This window comes from Tauraco erythrolophus, chromosome 30 (assembly GCF_009769465.1).
Source record: "Tauraco erythrolophus isolate bTauEry1 chromosome 30, bTauEry1.pri, whole genome shotgun sequence".
Taxonomy (NCBI): Eukaryota; Metazoa; Chordata; class Aves; order Musophagiformes; family Musophagidae; genus Tauraco; species Tauraco erythrolophus.
The window spans coordinates 1,388,263-1,409,330 of NC_141494.1; the positions used below are offsets into that span (position 1 = coordinate 1,388,263).

At 70.4% G+C, this 21,068-nt stretch overlaps 4 protein-coding genes across 8 annotated transcripts; 2 read left to right on the forward strand and 2 right to left on the reverse strand.

Moving 5' to 3' along the window:
* Positions 1 to 1,277: 1,277 nt before the first annotated feature.
* Positions 1,278 to 2,816, reverse strand: PYGO2 (pygopus family PHD finger 2). Its single transcript, XM_086628423.1, has 3 exons — positions 2,693 to 2,816; positions 2,567 to 2,616; positions 1,278 to 2,474 (listed from the first exon to the last, which is right to left on the reverse strand). The coding sequence occupies exons 1-3, from the start codon at positions 2,814 to 2,816 to the stop codon at positions 1,392 to 1,394; spliced, it is 1,257 nt and encodes a 418-aa protein (XP_086484549.1). The 3' UTR covers positions 1,278 to 1,391.
* A 1,279-nt stretch (positions 2,817 to 4,095) lies between these two features.
* On the reverse strand, positions 4,096 to 8,215 carry SHC1 (SHC adaptor protein 1). Of its 2 annotated transcripts, none has more exons than XM_086628206.1 (12): positions 7,673 to 8,215; positions 7,392 to 7,462; positions 7,031 to 7,094; positions 6,669 to 6,788; positions 6,163 to 6,216; positions 5,984 to 6,035; positions 5,684 to 5,810; positions 5,437 to 5,605; positions 5,170 to 5,230; positions 4,881 to 5,045; positions 4,511 to 4,773; positions 4,096 to 4,242 (listed from the first exon to the last, which is right to left on the reverse strand). In XM_086628206.1, exons 1-12 carry the CDS (start codon positions 8,213 to 8,215, stop codon positions 4,114 to 4,116), a joined length of 1,818 nt encoding a protein of 605 aa, XP_086484332.1. In that variant the 3' UTR covers positions 4,096 to 4,113. The 2 variants fall into 2 exon arrangements, with proteins under 2 accessions (XP_086484332.1, XP_086484331.1); XM_086628205.1 differs by having other exon boundaries at positions 4,881 to 5,048.
* Positions 8,216 to 12,323: 4,108 nt separating this feature from the next.
* Positions 12,324 to 18,353, forward strand: FLAD1 (flavin adenine dinucleotide synthetase 1). 3 transcript variants are annotated; one of them, XM_086628210.1, is made up of 8 exons: positions 12,324 to 12,351; positions 15,577 to 15,623; positions 15,736 to 16,495; positions 16,946 to 17,093; positions 17,294 to 17,392; positions 17,484 to 17,673; positions 18,062 to 18,135; positions 18,218 to 18,353. In XM_086628210.1, exons 1-8 carry the CDS (start codon positions 12,327 to 12,329, stop codon positions 18,351 to 18,353), a joined length of 1,479 nt encoding a protein of 492 aa, XP_086484336.1. In that variant the 5' UTR covers positions 12,324 to 12,326. The 3 variants fall into 3 exon arrangements, with proteins under 3 accessions (XP_086484336.1, XP_086484333.1, XP_086484335.1); XM_086628207.1 differs by lacking the exon at positions 12,324 to 12,351 and having other exon boundaries at positions 15,510 to 15,623; XM_086628209.1 differs by lacking the exon at positions 12,324 to 12,351 and having other exon boundaries at positions 15,537 to 15,623; positions 17,294 to 17,399; positions 17,491 to 17,673.
* On the forward strand, positions 14,025 to 14,911 carry CKS1B (CDC28 protein kinase regulatory subunit 1B). Of its 2 annotated transcripts, XM_086628408.1 has the most exons (3): positions 14,025 to 14,104; positions 14,628 to 14,755; positions 14,834 to 14,911. In XM_086628408.1, the coding sequence occupies exons 1-3, from the start codon at positions 14,046 to 14,048 to the stop codon at positions 14,884 to 14,886; spliced, it is 240 nt and encodes a 79-aa protein (XP_086484534.1). In that variant the 5' UTR covers positions 14,025 to 14,045; the 3' UTR covers positions 14,887 to 14,911. The 2 variants fall into 2 exon arrangements, with proteins under 2 accessions (XP_086484534.1, XP_086484533.1); XM_086628407.1 differs by having other exon boundaries at positions 14,628 to 14,911.
* Positions 18,354 to 21,068: the final 2,715 nt, after the last annotated feature.

The window sequence follows — 21,068 nt, forward strand, 5'->3', positions numbered from 1 at the left end:
GACAGACGGACGGACGTGACACGGCTCCCGGCACCACCGGGACTGAACCGGGAGAGCCGCGAGCCCCGCGACAACCGGTCCCCGCACCTGGGGGACCCCCGGCTGCTGCTGGGAGCGGTCCCGGCCGAAGCACCGGCTGCCCCGGGAAGACCGGACCCCCCCCGTGCCCCCCCCGCGCCGGCAGCTGCCGCCGCGGGGTATTTTTAGCCGGGTGATGCCGCCCGGCAGGTGGACGGGGGACGCGGGGCCCGGTACGGGGACACCGGGGCCACGCTCGGGCTCTCGCGGTTCTGCAGGAAGGCGGCGGTACCGGGAGGCGGGATCTCGGGCAGCCCCCGTCGCTCCCCCTCCCCGCAGAGACCCGGAACCGGCCCGGGGGGGGGTGACACTTTCATCCCTGCGGCCGCGGCACCGGGCGATGCTCGTTCAAGCCCTGCGTGCCGCCCCGCTGCGCTACCCCGGCCCCGGGGCACCGCCCGGGGCACCGCCCGGCCCCCCTCCCGGTTCCGGCCCCCCTCCCGGTTCCAGCCTCGCTCCCGGTTCCGGCTCCCCTCCCGGTCCCGGCCCCCCCGGGGGAAGCGGACTGCGGTGCGGCGGCCCCCGGGGCCGGGCGGTACCTGCTGCCGCTGAGAGGGGGGAGGAGGGGGCGGCCGCAGTCCCGCCGGTAACTTTCTCCCGGTCCCTCCGGTAACTTTCTCCGGGGGCCGGTCACCGCCCTCGGGGCGGGGCGCGCACGTGACGCCAACAGCCAATGGGGGCGGACAGCGGCCGCTACGGAGCAATGGGATGCGCTGGGGCGGGAGAACACGTGGGCACCGCCCCCGCCCCCCCCCCCCCCCCGGTACCGGACACTCCCCCCTCCCCATCCCCGCCGCGAGCGGAGCGAGACACAGACAGGCAGTTTCGGAGTTTTATAGCGACGGTACAAAAGTTTCCATTAACGGTCGGCTGAAACGGCGGGGGGGGGGGGGGATGTCACCGGGACTGCCCCAAACAGCCGGGGCGGGGGGGCCAGGGAGAACTGGGACTGCCCCGAGCACGCGGAGATGGACACCGGGACCACCGCGCAGCCCCAACTCATGGGTGGCGGCAGGGACCGGATCGCCTCCCCCCCCCCCCCCAAACAAGGGCACCGACCCCACCAGGCAGAGCTGGGGCGGCTGGGGCAGCGCTGGGGAGCCTCAGCACCCCCCCCCGAGCCCCCCACCCCACAAAGGGGGTTGGCAGCAGCAGCCAGTGCTGGCCCAGAGTCCGCGGCGGGACACTGGTGCCTGGTGAGGTGCCGCAGCCAGCACCTGGCACCGTCCCTCTGGCTGGCATGGGGGGGGGGGGGGGGGCGGCTACAAAAAAAAGGGGGTTTGGTCCTAAACTGGCGAGGGATGGGGGGCGGCTCAGCCGTCGTTGGCGGCCACCAGCTGCCCCATGCCCTCCCGGACGTAGACGGACTGGATCTCCTTGGTCTTGAGGCAGAAGTCGCAGGCCCAGACGGCGGAGGCCTCGGTGGTGAGCAGCCCGTAGGCGTTCTCCGTCATGCCGGTGCACTCCCGGTGGAACCACTTCTGGCAGGACGCCTCGCACAGGATGGCGTCCTGGTCGTCGTTCACCTCGTTGCGGCACGCCCCGCAGGGGTACACCAGCCCCGGCGGCGGCTGGTGGCCCGACCCGCCGGCCGCCTTCCCGGGAGCGGGAGGCGGGAGGCTGTTGGTTTCGGGGGTGCCGGCACCACGGCCGGCGCTGTTGGGGGCAAAGCCGGGCTGCGCCCCGTTAACGGCGGCGGGGGAGCCCGAGTGCTGCTCCTGGGCGAAGGTGCTGGGGGGCGGGTTGAGGTTCTTGCCCCCCTCCTCGCCGCCGGCGGGGAAGCCGCCGGGGTCAGCCCCGGGGAAGGGGCTGGCGGTGGGGGGCAGGGGGGGCACGCTCTGCCCGGGGCGCTGCATGGGCGACTGTCCGAAGAGGTTGCCGGGCTGGCTGAAGCGCTGAGGCACCGCCGGTCCCCCGGGGGGGTTGAGGGCCGGCCCGGGGCCCATGTCGCCCCGTGGGGGCTGCCCCATGGTGGGGGAGATCATGGGCCCGAAGCCCCCGACGGGCCCCTGCATGAGCTGCCCCGTGGGGGGGCTGAAGTTCTGTCCGAGGGGCTGGCCGAATGGCTGCCCGGGGAAGCTCATGCCCCCGGGCTGCACGTAGCCGGGGTTCTGGGGGGGCATGCTGAAGGCCGGGCCCATCTGCCCGGGGGCGAAGGGGGGGGGCTGCCTCCGCAGGGGCTGCGGGCCCCCGCCGTAGCCGGGGGGCACCTGCGGCGACATCCCCCCCTGCACGCGGAAGCCGCCGAAGGGGACGGGGCTGCCCAGGAAGGGGGCGGGGGCCGCCCCCACCTTGGGGGCCCCGAAGTCATCCTCGAAGGGGTTGGAGGCCACCAGGTGATCCACCATGGGGGTGGGCGGCGGGGCGAACTCCGAGAGGTGCGAGTAGGCGGGGCCCTGCGGGGGGAGGGCGGCGGTCAGGGCTGCGGCCCCCCCGCCCCGGTCCCGGTCCCGGCACCGGTCCCGGAGCCCGCGGGGCCCGGCCCTACCTGCGTGTTGGACTTGCGCCGCTTCTTCTCGGGGCTCTTCATCTGCAGCCCTGCGGGGACACGCGGGGCCGCGTCAGGCGGGGCCGGCGCCCCCCACCCCCCCGGCCCGGCCCGGCCCGCACTCACCTGCCTTCCCCTGCTTCCGGCCGGGCCCGCCGGCGGCGGCGCTGCCCGCGGGGTGCGGGGGCCCCGGCGGGGGCGGCGGGGCCGGGACGCCTCCCTCCAGCTTCTCCGCGTGCGGGGCCGCCATGGCCCTCACATGCCGGCGCGGCGCCATGGCCCGGCCGTCGCCGCCGCTTCTCCTCCGCACGGCGCCGCCGGCCGGAACCGGAACTCGCGCGGGGCCAATCAGGGCCCGAGGGGCGGGGCCAGGGCGCGCCCGCAGCGGGGCGGACCAAGTGCAGCGCGCTGCGGGGGGAGGGGGAACCGGGGCGAACCATGTGGACGGTCCTGGGGGAGGGGGGCGGGACCGACCTACTGGAGGGCGCTGCGGGGGGGGGGGGGGGGTGGTAAAGCGGAGCGGGTCGAACCATTCGCAGCCCGCAGGGGGCAGCGAGACGGAGCATGTGCAATACCGGGGGGGGAGGGCGGAAAGGAACCATGTGCCGATGGACGGGACGGCCGAAGGGCAGCGGGTCCGTGTGCCCGGTGCCCCCCACCCCACCCCCCCGATACACCAGCCAGGGCGTAGAGAAATACCAACTTTAATACCAACCGTCGGTTCCTTTGGTATAGCAGAGCCCCCCGGGGGGGGGCTGCGCGGGGCAGGGCTGCGCTTTGGCTTGGGGGGGGTGGGGGGGGAGAGTAACACCGTGCATGCGAGGTGGGGGCCCTCCCACCGCCCCCCCGGGGCTGCCGGAGCCGGCCGTGCCCAGCCGGGACCCCGGGCAGGAAGGGAGGGTGCAGAGGGGCACATCCCGGGAAGGGGCACGGCAGGGGGGCTGGGAGCGCGGGGAGGGGAGGGGAGGGGGGGCTCTGTCCCCGGCCCCCCACCCGCAGCATTGCATAAGAGTGTGGGACCTGCGGGGTCAAGGCACAGAGTTAACACGTAAAGTGATCAGGTACAGTGGGTGCGGGGCCAGCCGGGCCTTGTGCTTGGGGGGGCCGAGCCCCCACACCCCCCCCCCCACCTCCCACGGCCCCCGGGCAGGGCACAAGGCCGCGCTCGGGGCAGGGGGAGCAGTGCCCTGAGCCCGTGCCCGCACCGTGGGCACAAGAGTGGCTGCAGCACAGCAGCGGGGCCAGGTTTTGGTAGGAGCTGAGCTGCTGTGCAAAGGCTGGAGCTGGGAGGGGGAGGGGGAGGCAGGGGCTTTGGCAAGAACAACACCCCCCCCCCCCCCGGCCCCGTGGGCAGCTCACACCACGCTGCCCGCACCCTCGTGGCCACCGGCTCCACGTGGTGGAAGGGGAGAGGCCCCCACCCCAGCCAAGTCCATGCTCAGTCCCGGGCAGAGCACCCCACCGAGAGTCCAAGGGCTCCCTGGGGCAGGGAGCAGGGCCGGGGGGGCCGTGCACTGGGGGGGCCGTGCACGGGGGCCCCCGGGCGCTCACGGTCTCCTCTCCACCGGCTGCTGCAGGCACATCTCACTGCCGGCTGAGATGATGGGCAGGTGATTGTCCATGTGGTAGCTGATGAGGTGGCTGACGCTCTCGAAGCGGTGGTCTTTTGTCCGCACCTGGGGGGGATCAGGAAAGAGGCACTCGGGAGGGCTGCCAGCACCCACAGGGGCCAAAGCCATCAACCTCCAGCAGCTGGGCACTGACCTGGGGGGAGCAGCCCTCAACCCCGCATCCCACCAGGCCCTCTCCATCCCCCAAACCAGCCCTGAGGCATCCCCTGAGGAGTGGAAGGGGAAGCCCAGTGCCCTGGTGGCTTCTCCTGTAACCTCCAGGGCTGCCCTCAACTGTGCCAAGCTCCATCCCCAGCACGTTACAGGGACTCACCACTCCCTCGGGATCGACGAGCAGCAGATGCTTGGGCTGCCCGCCCTGCAGGCCGGTCAGCACATACTGGCCCGGGGTGGTGGTGCTCTCCCGCACCAGGAAGTCTCCGTTCACCTTCAGCAGCTTCTCGGCCTCTTTGCGGTTCATCTTCCCATGGTACCAGGGCTCCCGTCGCAGCTGTTCCTCCATGGAGGCCACCACCTGGGCAGGGGGCAGCCCCACGGGCACAGACGGAGGGACACGCAGGGCATCTTCAAAGGGCTCTGCAGAGAGAGGAGTGGGGGGTCCGGGACTGACCTCACAGCCCCCTGCCCCCCACCAGGACAGATACCCCCAGCCCAGGCACAGCTGTGGCCATCATCCCACTCACTCATGTCGAAGAGGTCTCTCTGGGCGCTGCCGTTGGCAGTTGCAGGGGTGCCACCGGCCGACACTTGGCGTGTCTTGTCCATGTTCTGCACATTGACGTAAGACGGGTCATCGAACAGGTCCGTGCGGCCGGACGTGCCCGCTGGAGCTGGGTATTTCTCTCTCCCTGCTGCCAAGAGCACCGTGGTCAGCAGGGCACCAGCCTGCCTCAGCCCTAATGCCAGCACCTGCTGTCGGAGCACTTGGGCTCCAGGAAAGCAGACGGGGACCGGCCACATCCATCACGTTACCTTGGGCAGGAGCGTGCTGCTTCCGAGGGTCTGAGTCCCCACCGGACGTCTGGCCGACGGGCTGTGGGAAGAGGCAGCTGGTGAGCCCCGCTGCGCTGCCCAGCCCTTCCCGCTCCCCACACCCTGGGCTGCTGGAGGTGCTGGGAAGACACGTGCCACGGCTCTCGTGGTGGAATAGCCCTGAGCAAAGAGGCTACAGGCCTGGTCGGGGTCCCTGCACCTCCCTCGGAACGTGTAGCCTCCCCACGGACACGCCCAGAGCCTTACCAGCGTGGCCCCCAAGTGATTGGGGGTCTGAGCAGCCCCGTCTCGCAGCCGCATGTCCACGACCCCCCCAATGGGAGGCTCCTTGCCAGGGAAGTCGTTGTAGTACTGGTGATCGGGGGCCGGTTCCTCCTCTTCCTCATCCCAGGCAGAGCCATCGAACCCCGCCATCCTGGCAGGGCACAGCACAGATGAGCAGCTGACCGCAGTCAGGGCTGCGTCCCCTCTCCAAATCCAAACAAGCCCTTACCTGTCATGGGGTGTCACCAGCTTTGGGGGGTTCTTCAGGTACTGCTTGAACCGCAGCTCAAAGGCCTGCCCGATGGTGCTGATCACGTCCTGTGCCAAGCCCTCGGGGCACTCCAGGATATGGCAGGCTGGGGAGGGAACGGTGGGATGAGAGTGTGGAACCCCACCGTTGAGTTCTCCACCCCTCGAGCCTGCCCTACGCGCCCCAGAGCTTCCTTACGGAGGAGCCAGTCCCTGCCCAGCACGCTGAGCTACCCACAAAACAGACTCTGGCACTCAGGACCCGCGGTGGCAGCCTCACCTCTCTGATTGACGGGGTCTTTGGCAACGTAGGCGACGTACTCGGCCGTGTCCTGCAGGCAAGATGCCAGCGGTGAGATGGGGCTGCTGGGGCACCCGAGACTTTGGGGAGAGGGCAGGAGAGGCACTGATCCCTAGCACGGGGCAGGGCACGCGCAGGTGGGGACCCCATCTACTCACCGGGTCTCCCCCAGAAGCGAAGGAGATGGACTGCATGTGGTGGTTGGCGATGATCTGCAAGGCAAAGAGTTTGTTGGACGCAGCTGGGAGCTCCCCGGCGCCCAGCCCGAGGCAGCACCTCCTGCCTGCCACGCTCCCCCCAGGGCCAGCCTGGCACAGGGGCTTACAAGCTTCTGGAGCCCCGGTTACAAGCCACAGGCCACCAGGAAAAGGGCTGGGACACGAACAGGGCCACCGAGAGCAGGGTCAAACCCAGGAGACCTGGCCCCAGGCCAGGGCACTTCGGTGTCTCAGTCTCCTGGGCACATCCTGCGAAGCACGTGGGGGGTATCACTCCAACCTCTTCATCCCCCGGGACTGGGGGAAGGTGGGCACATAGCAGGTCACACAGCCCACCCAGACATCCCTTAGGGAGGCTGGAAACATCCCCTGCCCTGGCAGGGCCTGGGGTGGAGGACACGAGGACTCCTGCTCATCTAAAGCCTCCAGCACCACCCCGCTCTCACCTGCTTGCAGTCAGAAGCCATGAGATTGAGGCTGCTGGTGGAGATGGTCAGGGTGATGGGCATGCCGGCGAACTTCAGGTTGCTCTTGCCCAGGATGGAGTTCAAGGAGCGGCCACAGGGCTGGGGGCAAATGGCAGCATGAGGAAGGGACCCCCAGGGCTGTGGAGGATGGGGCATGTGCTGCCACCCTCCGTGGTGGAGACAGTCACCTCGTCCTCACCACCGCTCCTGCCTTGCTGCGCTGGCCCAAGCTGCGGCAGAGCAGAGCCCCAGGCTGCCCAGCTGGACAGGGGTCCGGCCCTTGGCCCCATGCCCAGGCAGCCGAGCACGTGCCCCCCACCCTGGCAGCTCCCCAGCCTCACCTTCCTCCTCCGCACGGCTCCCTTGGCACCGGGCACAGCCTCGCACACCAGCCCAATGGCCTCCCTGCGGGGAGCACAGTGGGATGTCAGTGCCCCCCAGCACCTGCCCTCCCCGTTCCCTCAGACCCCCCAACCCCAGGGCTGAGGACACTGGGACCAGTGCAGAAGGGACAGGGTGAGGAACGGAAAGCCCTCGGGCAGCGCTGGTCGAGGCTCTTCAAGGGGGGGGAAGCGCACTGGGGGTTATAGCTGGTGGGGCTGCAGGCAGCCTGGCCCCCACTGAAAGCCCTATCAGGGGCTTGCGTGAGGCTCGGACCCCCCCCCCCAAAAGCAGCAACCCCCGGGGAAAGGCAGAGCTCACCTGGTGACCTGCGTCCTGGTGTTGAAATCCAAAGCCCTCATGGACTGGAGGACTTCCACGCAGCCCATGTACTGGGGGAGAGAGCAGGGTCAGCCCGGCCAGCCCTGGGGTTTGCTCCCCACGCGGCCAGGGAGGGGGCCGGGGCCTCGAGCCCCCCAGCTCCACAGTGGTGACCTTCCCAGGAATCCCACTGCCCACCTGCCACCCCCAAGGAACACGCCAGGAGGTCCCCAAATCCCCACTCTGACCCTTCCCACACCTGCCCAGTCCCCAGCACTCACCCGGACGTGGTAGGAGACCCCAGGGCCCATGACCTTGTCATCCGGGTGCAGCCAGCCGCGGGTGGGCTTATTGACGAAGCTGCCGTGGCGGGTCCATTCGTCACCCCCCAGCTGGCCGCCTTCCACCCGCGTCTTCTTCCCGCAGCTCAGCTTGTTCATATCCTGGGAAGAGACAACGACAGGTCCCGCTGAGTCGGGGCCAGCAGCCAGTGCCGGTGCCAGCGTCCCGCTGGTGCCAGGCTCCCCCAGACTGCTGCTGGCCGAGGAGCCGCGCAGGCTGAGCAGGTTGGCGGGGTTGGAGAGCTTCAGGTTGGCCATTTTGGGGAAGAAGGAGCAGAGGGTGGTGGGGCTGTCCTCCAACTCGGGTGAGAGCTCCCCGAGAGGCACCATGGGGCCAAGAGAGGAGGAGGAGAGGGAGCCAGGCAGGGACCGTGAGCCTGCCAGGGACTCCACCGGGGAGGCTGGGCCCCCCACCGCCTCCTCCAGGGAGGAGACGGACTCATTCCGCAGGTGGCTGTATTTGCTCTTCTGCAGGAGATCCATGCCGGAGAGAGGCAAGAAGTGCCGGGGCCACCGAGTCCCGTGTGGCGATGGGGTGGAGGCAGCCAGCAGGGTCTCACGGGGGTCCCATGGAGAGTCCGAGAGCCTGCAGCCACCGGGAAGCCATCCCCAAGCAGGAGCCTCGGCCGAGCTCTGCGCCAGGTCCACACCAGCCCGGCATGGCTGGCAGGGAGAGCCAGCCCCGGGACGTCAGGCGGCGGGTCCAGGGGCTGCCCGGCTCTGCGCCGCTGCAGCCGATCGATCGGGATCGGCGTCACCAAGGATGCACGGATCCGGCCAGACGGAGAGCAAGCCCGCGCTCCTGCCGCGGCAGGGAGGAACCGGGGCGGCAGCGATGCCCGGAAAGCCGCCGGCTCGGGGATCGGAGCTCAGCACTCTCGGCGGTCCTCAAGCCCCGCGGCTCCACGTCGCTTCTGCACCGGGCCACCAACAAATCCCATTGTCTTCAGCTGGGGCTGGATCCAGCCCCCTCTGCCCCACCAGCGGGTTGAGCACGGCTGCCCTCCGCCCTGGCGCTGCCGCCAGCCGCTACAAGGAAATCCAAGCCATGAATATTTAAAGCCTCGAGACAAGGCGGCCACAGAGCGCATCCAAGCCCGGCCCAGCCCCGCGCCCAGCACCGTCCAGGAGCGAACAAGGTCCTTCTGTGGCAGCCGGCGCTACGCAACCCACGTGCCGCCGGCGGGCAGCGCCGTTGGCTCCCCGGGCTCTGCCGGGGGGAGCGGCGCCCGCAATCGGGGGTGCCGCGATGCCGAGATGTCGCCGGTGCTGGCAGCCGCCTGGGCTGCGGGGACACCCAGCCCTTCGAAAGCACGGCTCTGCGGGCACAGGTCTCGCCTGGAGGACTGGCAGGAGGAAGAGGAGGATGCCCGGGAGCAGGATACAGGTGGGCTGTCCGCTGGGCGAGGCAGGGCTCAGAGCGGACCCCCGGCCACGGCGGGGAGCTGGCAGAAGAGGCGGCTGTTGCTAATTGCTGCTGCTTCCCGCTTCCCGGTGGGTGCTGAGCGGCGGCTCCTCCCGGCAGCGGAGAGGAAGGGGCTGCCGCTAATCGGAAGGGCCGTGCTGACTCACGGGCAGCCGGGCAGGCTCTGCCCGCGGCGGGGGCTGCGTGCGGGCTCGGGCGCAGCGCAGGAGGGGCACCCGGCGAGGGGTGGGGACCCAGCGTCTATCTGGAGCAGAAAAATCAAGGTCACAGGCGGAGCTAGCGGGAGCAGGCGGTGAGAGCATGCGGGGGGGGCAAACCTCAGCCCCTTCTATCGTGGGGAGCCCGGCAGAGCCCCCACCGGTGGGTAGGGGGGAGTCGGGACAAGGCTCCCCTGTCGACAGACTGGCACAGCAGTGGGAACGCACTGCCCATGCCCACACTGCTCTCTATAGCCTCATCTCCACCAGCCTCCTTGGGGGGCAAGAGCTCTCCCCCTTCCTCACCCCATGAGCTCAAGCGGGGATTTCAGGCAGCCTCGTGGCGCCCAACCCCTCTGCCCCTCTGTGGTCACCTTCCCAGGCACCGGGCACTCCATAAAACCAGCCACCTAGCCAAAACTGGGTAAATCCAGCCCAACGGAAGGGCTCTCCCCGCCTGGACTCGCCATCGGGCACTGCTCAGCGCTGGCAGCTGCTTGGCCTGGCTTGCCCAACGCCGGCAACACCACCACGGGGACGGGGAAACGGAAGACGGGACAGAGCTGGCAACAACCTCCCGCACTGCGCGAGGGGCGTCGGGTCCGTCCCCCACCTCGGCCACCCACCCCCAATCCCCCACCTCAGCCACTGCCGCTGGTCCCACGGGCACCGAGAGCCCGTGCCGGCCGTCCCACGCCGCGCTCGTCCCCGCCGAGGGCCCCCGGCCGCTCGGCACTGTGACCTTCCCGTGGCCGGCAGCGCCGCTGCTCGAAAGAAAAGCAGGAAGCCCGGGGCCAGGGAGCCAGGAAGCCGCCAGCCCTGCGAGGGGCCAGCCGCAGCCCCCCGCTGCCGGGGGGAGCTCAGCTGGGCGGTGGCGGCGAACTGGGAGCAGGGCAGCGGGGTCCGGCTGCTGGCGGATGTGGGGCTGGGGTCCCCCAGCACAGGCTCTGGGAGCGCTGAGACTTCCTCAGGGCCCCGGCAGGATAAGAGCAGGGGGGACTGCGCAGGGGCAGGGGGGTCTTGGCAGCTCCGTCCCACCACCCCCAGTGTCGAGTGTCACCCAGATGGGTGACAGGGCTTAGAGCGGCCGTCTCCGCCGTGCAACCGCCCCAGCCCCCTGCTCAGACAGGCCTCTGCTTCCGTAAAACAGAATAATTCCTGATTTTATCAGGACCTCCTGAGGCCAGACAGCCCACGTCACCCCACCAGCCCGCACCAGCTGGGGACCAGACGTATCACCGCTCCCAGCCCTCGGAGACCAGAGGGGCCACCGCTGCAGCCCCCCCCCAGCCCCAGAGCCCGCTCCGGGACATGGCAGACCCCTTCCCAGCAGGCTCCGAAGGCAAATCCAGAGCTACGGAACAACGGCCCTGCCTGAACAGGTAGCCCTTGACCCAATCCAGCAGGCAGCGGCCCTTCCCCTTGCCAGTCAGGCTGGCAGCGAGCTCCTGCCCCTGCAGCAGCCACAACAACTGCCCCCGAGGAGCTCCTGGGACACGTCCCAGCCCGGCCGCTCCTCGTGCCCTGGCAGCGAGGAGAGACACCGGCTTGGCCAGACCCGCCCCGCGCGCGGCAGAGCCAGAGGGACGCGGCTGCTTTGGGGCGCCTGGGGCTGGGACGGCGCGTGCAGCCCGAGGGGAGGAAGAGGAAGCAGAGAGGGGGCTCTCGGGGACCTGCCAGCGGGTCAGCGCCCGGTGTCCTCCCAGGAAACACCAAGTGGGAGCTGAGTCAAAGACCTGGAACATGCCAGCGGTTTGGCAAGAAACGGCAGCGAGGAGCAGGAAGCCGCGCGTCGGCCACTGCCGCACGTACACGCGTCGCCGGGGGCAGGAGACACTCTCGATCCGACGCGTGCGGCCATCCCCACGCCTCCGGGGCAGGGGGGGAAGCGAAGGAAAACACTCAAATCCAGCCAACAGCTGTGTTTTCCCCCAAACATCGCAACAATGTCACGTGGCATCTACGGATTCCTGTGGGCAACCTCTCTGTCGCTCAGAAGAGGGGTTGGCAGGCACCATCGGAGACCTGGGGAGGAGGCCGGGGCCCTGCCAGCAGGGAGAGAGGGGAGGCAGGATCCGCCACCGAAGCCACCTAGCCCTCCACCGAGGTCCTTACCACATACTCCATCGCCGGCGGAGGGCAGGGCAGGCCCTGGGCAGGGAACAGAAGCACACAGCCCCTCTCGTCTGGCGCTCCGACCTGCGGTTCGGGGACAAACAGGGAGTTAGCCAGCCCTGCCCCGGCCCGCCACGGTGGTGGCCCTGGCACCAAGACGCAGACCCTGCTCCTCCTCACTGACCACGAGCAGACGGGGCCACAGAAGCTGCGCAATGTGTTGCCGACACACGGGGTGAGAGCCAGGGAAGCCTCCTGCTTCCCATCCGAGGGAGGATGGAGCTGGAATGCACCAGGGCAGGAGCACAAGGCTCTGCTCGGGCCGTGCCCACGCCAGCAAATGGCGCTGGTGACCAAGAGCCACTCCATGACCTGAGACAAGTGTCAGAGCCGATCCCTGCCCAGCCCCAAAACCAGGAGCCACACGCAAGTGGGGAGAACAGAGGCAGCCCAGGGGGGCAGAGCTGCCCCCTCCTGCTTGCCTGCCACCCCCTTGGCTGGCACCTCACCACAAAATGACGCACAGAGCCCCCAGGGCTGCAGCTCCCTCCTCTCCAGGGGGTGGTGAAGAAAGGAGTCACGGAAGGAGGCTACAAGGAGGGAGCCAGGAGGGGCAGGAAGCTTGGCAAGGGGAAAACAAGGCAAGAGAAGCAGGAGCAGCTCCGGAGCCGCTGCCCTTCCCACTCCCACCTCCAGTGCCCCGCCGATGCCAGATGAGCAGCGCAGGGCAGCAAACACGATTTACGTCCTGGCAGCAATCATACCCTTATCTGCGAAGGCAGTGCCAGAGCCCAGGCGGGCACTAACACAATTAGCTCAGGAGGCAGCAAGATAAGGAGGGCCCCGCTTGGTGAGCATGGCGGCGCAGCTTGGCCCCGGGCAGAGCCCAGCAGCACCGTGCCAGGTCACCCGCTGCCCAGCAAAGGTGGCGACGAGGCCGTTTGGACACCAGGGGCCAAGGTTGGCAGCAGTGAAGGAGAAAAAGGACCCTGGCTTGGGGTGCTCAGCCTCACCAAAGCCTCCTCAGGGCCCAGCTGTGCCCCCACCGAGGACAGGATGCTGCCCCAAGGGTACAGGTGGCTCAGCCATGGCACTCCCCGACCAAACGGCTGCAGGCGGATCCTCAGGCTCCGCTTGGCTGGGAAAATTTGTCATCTTTGACCCCTCTGGAACAGGCCGAGGCCAGGGCGTCCCCGAGGAGCGCTGCTGAGAGCTGCCCTTTGCCCAGAGGCTTCCGCAGCGCCAAGCCGGCGGGCAGGGCCCGGGTCACGTTTCCTCAGAACCCGTGTCCGGCAGCCCCATCCGAGAGATTCACCCGGAGAAGCAGGGACAGGCTGCAACGGACGGACACAGCACGCTGCCAGGGGCGAAGGCAAAGACCTGCACGGGGGAATATCCACCCCGATCCGTAACAGCCGGGTCTGCTCCAGATGCTCGCCCCCCGCCTTCCTTGGAAGCACCAAAGCGCAGGCAGGGCTGAAGGCAGGACGGCGGGAAGCACCGGGGATGCCAAGCATCTCTCCAAACTCAGCCGGTGCCCCATCCCTGCTGGGGGTCACGCCGGTCGGGGTGGTCCTCAGGCCCTGGCAGCACTCAGGTCCCTGCCACACGGCCCCCAGCACTCGGGACGGGGCACCGCAAACCGGAGCCCGGTGAGCGGTCCTGGGCACGCACAGCGCCCACCGCAACGGCGGGGCCAGAGCACCGGAGTCACCCCGGGACCCGGAGGCGAGCGAGCGGCTGGCGCAGTCTGGCACCGGCACCGACCCCGGCTGGGCCACCCAGCGGAGGCGGCCAGGCCCGAGCAGCCCCGCGGAGCTCCCGCTCGGCTCCCCCGCGCCGCACACGCAGCGGGGACGGGCGGCCCGGTTCGCACAGCGCCGGGTCCCGGGGGACGCGGCTGCGGGAGGACCCGCCGCTCGCTCCGTAGCGGCGGCGAGCGGTGCGCCGAGCGCGGGGGCGGACGGACGGACACTCAGTCAAGGCGGCACCAACGCCGCCGGGGCTCCCGGGGCACGGCCCAGCACCGGGAGCCCGGGGCCTGCGCGGCCGCCGGGGGCCCCCGCACGGCGCAGCCGCTCCCGCGGGGCTGCGCCAGGCCGCACCGCCCCCGCTGCGGCCCCCGGGCGCGGCCCCCCCCGCCCCGGGCCGGCCCGCGCGCTCACCGGGGCACCATGGGTCTCGCGCCGGTCTCCTGCGGTCCCGGCGGCGGCGGCGCCCGCACCGCCCGCCCTTCCCCCCCCCCCGCCGCTCCGCCACTCACTTCCGGCCCACGCCCTCCAGCGCGGCCTCACCGCGCCCCCGTCACGTGACGGGCGAACCAATAGCAGGCGGCGCCCGACCCGCGAGGAAGGAGCGCCGTGGCCCCGCCCCATCCCTGGTGATCCCACCAATGGGCGCCCGCCCCGCCCCGTGACGCGCGGCCCGCCGTGCGGCGCGGGCCAATGGGAGCGCGGGGCGGTGGCGTTTGAAAGCGCGGGGGGGGGGGGCCGCGAGCGCCAACGGCTCGGTAGGGCGCTGAGGCGGGGGGCGCGGCGGGGGCTGCCGGGAAGGGGGCGGACCGCGGCCCGCCGGCATGGCGCACAAGCAGATCTACTACTCGGACAAGTACGACGATGAGGAGTTCGAGTACCGGTGAGGCGGGGGAGGGGGCCCCGGTAACGGCTCTTGGATGGGGGGGGGCCCGTAACCGCTCCTCAGTGTGGGGGAAGGCGGTTGTCCTGGTAACGGATCCCTGGGGGGGGGGGGGGGTCGCGATAACTGGCCGCTCGGTAAGAGCGGGTTGCCCCGGTGACGGCGCTCGGGGGGCAGGCTGTACCGGTAACGGCTCCCCGGTGGGTGGGACAGTAACGGTTCGCCGGTGGAAGGGGGGGGAAGGGCAGCGAAGTGTCCCAGTCACGGTTCCCGGGCAGGGGGGACACGTTAACGGTTCGCTAGCGGGGCGGGGGGGCGCGGGGCGGGCGAGTAATGGCTCCCGGTGGGGCAGGAGGGGAGTCATGCCGGGAACGGTTCCCTAGCGAAGGGAGCGGGGGATGTCCCGGGAACGGCTCCGTCTAGGGGCAGGGGGGTGGTCCCGTTAGCACCTCCCCGGCGAGGCGGAGCGGGTGCCGCTCCCCGGCGGCGCCACGACGCCAGGCTGAGGGGCGCGGGGCCGCAGGCATGTGATGCTGCCCAAGGACATCGCCAAGCTGGTGCCCAAGACCCACCTGCTGTCGGAGTCGGAGTGGCGGAACCTGGGCGTGCAGCAGAGCCAGGGCTGGGTCCACTACATGATCCACGAGCCAGGTGAGCCCCGCGGCACGGCGCGACGGGCGGCGGCCGGGGGTGCCCGGCCTGACCCCGCCGCCCTCTGCCCCTCCGCAGAGCCCCACATCCTGCTCTTCCGCCGGCCGCTGCCCAAGAAGCCGGAGAAGTGAGAGGCCCCTCGCCCACGGAAGCCGCCGCCTGAGCCTGAGACAGCGCCTTCTTCTCCTCCTCCTCCTCCTCCTCCTGCCCCGTGTTCCCGGGGATTCACCCTGCGCCGCGCCGGCGGGCGCCCATGACCCTCGGTGCTGCCCGGGTGCCACGGCGGCGGCTCAGCCCCGGTGCCGGGGGGCTCTTCCTGCCGCGAGCCTGGTTGTGCTCCGAAGTTTCAATAAACGGATGTTTGGGAGCTCCTGTCTGCCGCGCCGCGGGGGTCGCGCCGCGGGGAGGGGGACGGGCACGGACACCGGGGCACGGCGGCGCGGGACGCTCCCGGTGCCACCGAGCATCCCGCGCCGGTGGTGCTGGCGACCGGGGAGGGGTGGGCTTCACTGGGGGCCGTTCCCCGGTGGTTATGGGGGTGGGGGCAGGATGCGGGGGGCGCGGTGCCGCCGCCTCGCGCCTAGCGGGCGCAGCGGGGGAGCGCGCGCCGCTCCCGCCCGCCGCGATGGTTCCGTCCTCCTCCGAGTCCCGCCTCCCGGCCAATCCGTGCTCGCAGCGGCTAGTGACGGGCACGCCGGCCGGCCAATGAGAGCGCGGAGCGCTGTCTCGGCCCGCCGCGCTGATGTGGGGGGCGCTGCGGGCGGGCGGGGCCGCGCGCGCCTCCCGCCTCATGGCGGCCTCCGGCCCCGCGGCGGCCCGGGGCGCCGCCACCGCCGGCATCATCGTCATCGGCGACGAGATCCTCAAGGTGCGGCCGGGGGCGGCGCGGGGCTGGCGGCGGGGGCATGGCGGGCCGGGGGCATGGCGGGCCCGGGGCACCGCGCCGTCACGCGTGTCTCCGCGTTCCCCCCCCCCCGCAGGGCCACACGCAGGACACGAACTCCTTCTTCATGTGCCGGCGGCTGCGCTCCCTGGGCGTGAAGGTGGCCCGCATCTCGGTGGTGCCCGACGAGGTGGACGCCATCGCCGGGGAGGTGGCCGCCTTCGCCGCCCGCTTCACCTACGTGCTCACCTCGGGGGGCATCGGCCCCACGCACGACGACGTGACCTTCGAGGCCGTGGCCAGGGCCTTCGGGGAGAGGGTTGCCCCCCACCCCGAGCTGGTGGCCCTGGTGCGCGAGTTCTTTGGCGAGACGGACGCGCGGTGCCCGGAGATGAAGCTGGCGCGTGTGCCCGAGTCCGCCCGCCTCAACTACGGCAGGGACGGGCGCGCGGGCGGCGCCTTCAAGTACCCGCTGGTCAGCGTACGCAACGTCTACATCTTCCCCGGCATCCCGGCGCTGATGGAGCGCGCCCTGGACGGTCTCACCCACCTCTTCCGCAGCGAGGAGACCCGCTTCCACTCCCGCGCCATCTACGTGGCGGCCGACGAGATCCTCATCACGCCCGCGCTGGACCAGGCCAACGCCACCTTCCAGGGCCGCGTCAGCCTGGGTTCCTACCCGGACTGGGTCAACAACTACTACCGTGTGAAGCTGACGCTGGACTCGGAGTCGGAGCAGGACCTGGAGGAAGCGTATGGCTTCTTGATGGAGAAGCTGCCGCCGGGCGTTGTGGTGCCGTTGGTGACGGACTGCGTCTCAGCTGCGGCCACAGAGGTTTTTGGCCTGGCCCAGTCAGGTACAGGGAGGCGGCGCTGCAGCGTGGCTCGGTGCCTCCACGCTGCTCCGCTGCAGACCCTGCAGCCCAGCAGGGCCAGGGCAGTGGGAAGACTGGCCTGGCAGCAGAGCTTGCCTCCTCTGGTGTGCTTGAGGGTTCGAGGGGTGCTGAGGCTTTGCCGGTGCAGCGGCTGCGGTGGGCTTCTTCCCACACAGGTGGGAGTGGGACCTGTAACCCCAGTTAAGGCTGGCTGGTGTTGGTCCCTGAGAGCGCAGCATGCGTTAGGGGCAGCGGTGCCACAGTTGCCCCGTGCAGGCAGGATCCCTGTCCCATCTGTGGCACAGACCTCTGGGTTGTGCAAGCTCTTGGCTCCAGGCTGGTGTGTCTGCAGACAAGGCATGCCCAGAGGGTGAGGTGCTGCAGCCCAGGCAGCGTGGCCCCAGGTGGGCACCGACCATCCCCTCCCGGCAGGCTCGGCCCTGGGGCAGAAGGTGGCAGCAGCTCTGCGGACCATCGAGGAGGCTTTGGACCAGTACAGCCTGGCCCAGCTCTGCGTGGGCTTCAACGGGGGAAAGGACTGCACGGCCCTGCTGCACCTCGTCCACGCCGCCGTGGAGAGGTACCTGGCTGTGGGGCTCCACCGGCCCAGCCTGGGGCGGGGGTGAGGGGGGCCCGCGGACCCCGGCCGGGGCTCTGGGGCTCTCCCCTCCCCTGCTCTGGGAGAACGAGCCAATTCCTGGTGCCCAGCTTGGGACTGGGTGGCTGCCTTGCCTCCGGTTGCTGTTTGCTGGAGCCCAGTTGCGACGGGTCTCTCCCCAGGCGATACCCGGCGAGGCAGGAGAAGCTGCAAGTGCTCTACATCCGCACCGTGTCTCCCTTCCCCGAAATGGAGCAGTTCATCCAAGCCACTGTCCAGAGGTACGGGGCAGAGAGAGGTGGGCCACTGGGCAGGGGGATGAGAGCGGCGTCTCCCACGGGCCGGTGGCAGCTGCCCGTCCTGCCTGCGCAGGTACAAGATCCAGCTCTGCATGGTGGAGGGCTCCATCCGGGAGGCCCTGGTCCGCCTGAAGGAGCAGCAGCCGCAGCTGGAGGCCGTCCTGATGGGAACGCGGCGGACGGACCCCTACTCACGCACCCTGACGCCCATGTGCGTGACGGACCCCAACTGGCCCCAGTACATGCGGGTGAACCCGTTGCTGGTACGTGGCCTCCACCTGCTCTGGGGACAAGGCTGTCCCTGCTCGGCGGGGGAGTGAGCCTGGCAGGTTAAAGTGACGGGGCTGGAAGCCAGCACGCATCCATCCCCATCCTGGAGGGCTTCCCTCCCAGTTCCCCCTCTTCCCAGAGCATCTCCTGCCCCATTGTGCAGCCGTGGGTGCCCCTCGCTGCGGCCGAGTTGCCTGGTGCTGCCAGGCAGGGCTTGTTCCTGCCTGCCAGGGGCTTTTCCTGTGTTTGGGGAGGGACGGGGGCGCTCTGGGAACCAGCTGGCACTCCTGCATGCTCTTGAGGGTGGCAAGCTGGCTTCCCTGGGGGCTCGGGGGCAGCGCGCCTGCCTCTGCCGCAATCCCTGCCCAATTGCATTCGCAGGACTGGACCTACCGGGACATCTGGGAGTTTCTGCGCAAGCTCTTCGTCCCTTACTGCGTCCTCTACGACAAGGGGTGAGTGTCTAGTGCCGCCCTCCCAGCTTGGCACGGCCAGTGCCCCTGGGCACGGCCCTGCAGCTGCCTTCTCCCTCCGCAGCTACACCTCGCTGGGCAGCATGGCCAACACGCTGAAGAACCCAGCGTTGCGCTACACCGACACCCGGGGCCGCGAGAGCTACCGGCCTGCCTACGAGCTGGAAAACGAGGAAGACGAGCGCACCTCCCGCCAGTGAAGGCCCGCGGGCTGTGTTCGGGAAGGCTCTACTGGGACGCTGCCGGCAGCCGGCTCCGCCGCGGATGTGCCTGGCGCTGCCGGGGGTGACACTGAATAAACCTGCTGCCTGCCAGCGCTGAATAAACCTGCTGCGGTCTGCATCGCGCCACGCCAGTCCCTGCGGGCCCCGTGGGGCTGTAACGGGAGGGGGACGGGGGGGCGAGGCCAGCTCTGCCCGAACAAAAGGGTCCCCGGGCAGTGCCCCCTCCCCACGCCCGCTATTGTGGAGGCTTTGGAAGCGCAGAGAATGGAGCAGGTTCCAGTGCTTACTGGGGACCCGCGTGTCGGCGCGGCTGCTTCCCTGCGTCAGACCGCACTGATCGCTCGTCAGCCATGCAGCTCCTCCGGACCGCGGTGGCCCGTCCGGCGGGCGCTCCGAGGCGAGCGGCGCGGGCGGTGGCACTGCCGGCGCGTGCCGAGGCCTCGCTGGGGCTGCGCCTGGGCTCTTGGCTGCTGCGGCTGCTGCGGGAGTGCGTCTACCTCCTGCTCTGCAGCTGGTGCATCCGCGCGCTGCTGGACTAGGGAATGGCACCCCCCTGGTGCCACGGGACCCCCGGCACCACCTGCCTGCCCCTGCGCCATGGGTGAGTGCCCAGCCCTCGGCTGCCTGCTCGGCACGATGCTTGGACGGGTGACGGGGGCCCAACTGCGGTGCTTCTGGGGGGCGGTGGGGTGATGGGGGCCCAGCTGTGGTGCTTGCGGGGTGATGGGGGCCTGGCTGTAGTGCTTGGGGGGTGAGAAGGTGACAGGGGCCCGGCCATGGTGCTCCTGGGGGGTGATGGGGGCTCAGCTATGGCACTTGGAGAGTGACAGGGGCCTGACCATGGTGCTCCTGGGGGGTGATGTTGTGTGGTGCTGGTAAGGGAGTCCTCACCCCCTGTGCCTCTCTCCCCTCCCCAGGACTGCCTGTCGCCCCACGCTGATGGACCCCCAGTGCCAGGACCTCGCTTCAGCCTGTGTGCCCCCCACCCCCCTGCTCCCCCTGCAGACACCCCAATAAACCTGCGCAGCACCTGACCGGCTGGTGTGTTTGGGGAGGGCTCTGGGAACACATTCCCCCCCAAACCTTCCCACTCTCACCCCACACAGGAGCCGGGCACCCACCCACACATCACCTCTGCCTGGGGCTGAGGGTCGCCGGGCCCCCTGGGGCTGAGGGGCAGGAGCAGGGGGTCCCTGGCTCTGCCTGACCCTCCGCCGGGTTTATCCCTGCACGGGGCTCAGCCCCTTGTTTCAAGACCGTCTCTGCTTGTCCCTGCTCCAGGCTGTTTCCTGCCCCGGCCCCGCACGCCCGGCCGGCACCGGTGCTGCCAAGAGCTGGTGGGAAGCAGCCGGAGCAAAATGTCCCCAAAGGGCCCAACCCAGCCGGAGCTACGGCAAAGGTCACAGCCGGCGGGACGCGGCGGGCACCGGGGCCCTGCCATGGCAATGGCTGGGGTTCCCCCGGCACGCTGAACCCACCGTGCCCTGGCACTGGCTGTGCCAGATTGGTGCTGGTGCTTGTTCCCGGTGCAGGGGAAGCTCCGCACGTCCCGGTCTCGGCGGTAGCGCCTGGCGCCAGTGCAGCCTCCCTTATCTCGGCGGGAAGTCGGGAGCAGGAAGCGTGGCCCGGAGCGGGATAAGGGTCCCGTTTACATTAGCTGCTTTGTTGTGGAGCGGGCTCCCACCCTGCCCAGCACCCGCGGGGGGGCCCCAGCTGCAGGGAGGACTGGGGGGCGGCAGGGACCCCCATCTGGGGTGCCATGGGGGGCTCAGATTGTCCTGGCGCACTCCCTGCATGGTCACAGGCAGGGATGGGCAGTGCCAGGACGGTGCCGTGCCACTGCTCCCCACAGCTCCCCATTGCCCAGGTCGGCTCGGGCAGCTGGACTCTGCCCTGTGGCCGTTCACGTGCGCAGTGCCATCCAGGCTGTGCCCGGTTGTGTCTGGCTGCCCGTGGAGCCAGGCTGGCTCCAGCTGCCCCGGGAACATGGCACCGGGCATCACTGCCCACCAGAGCCCACGCATTTGGCGCCTGCCCGGCTGCTGCCGTGTCCTGGCCCTGGCGCCGGCTCAGCCCCGGGGCTGGCCGGGCCGGGGCGAATCAATGAATTCCCCAAACGGGGAGATCCGGGGGAGGGAAGAGTCTGTCCCGGCACAGGAAAAAGTCCCGGCGACGGCGCGCCGAGGGCAGAGCGGTACCGGCTGCCCCGAGAGCGCGGCCCCATGCGCAGCCCCGGCTCCTGGCACCCAGCTCCGCCACCTGCCGTGAGTGAGACCCCCTTCCCCGGGGACCCCTCACCCAGCCCTGTGCCGGGGGGGCGGGTGGGTGCTGCGGACAGGGGGGCACAGATCTCTGCCCTCACCCCCTTGCCACGGGCGGGTTCCCTCGCACAGGGGGTTCGTTTTGGGGCCACGTCCCTATGTGACCCTGGGGGCTCGTCCCCCTGGGAGCAGCACCGTGTCCTGGGTGTCTGCGGGGGCAGGCACCAACACGGGGTGCTGGTGGGTGCTGGCAGCAGCGAACCCCAGCAGGGCAGCCTTGCCAGGGCCCTGGTAAGGATGGGGAGTGCGTCTCCGCCATAGCGGGAGGTCACCCCAAGTCCCTGCTGGGGACCCCCCACATCCGCAGCACCATCCCGGCTTGGGGGGTGACGCCTGTCCCCATCCCGCAGGTCGTCCCCGCCATCGCCCC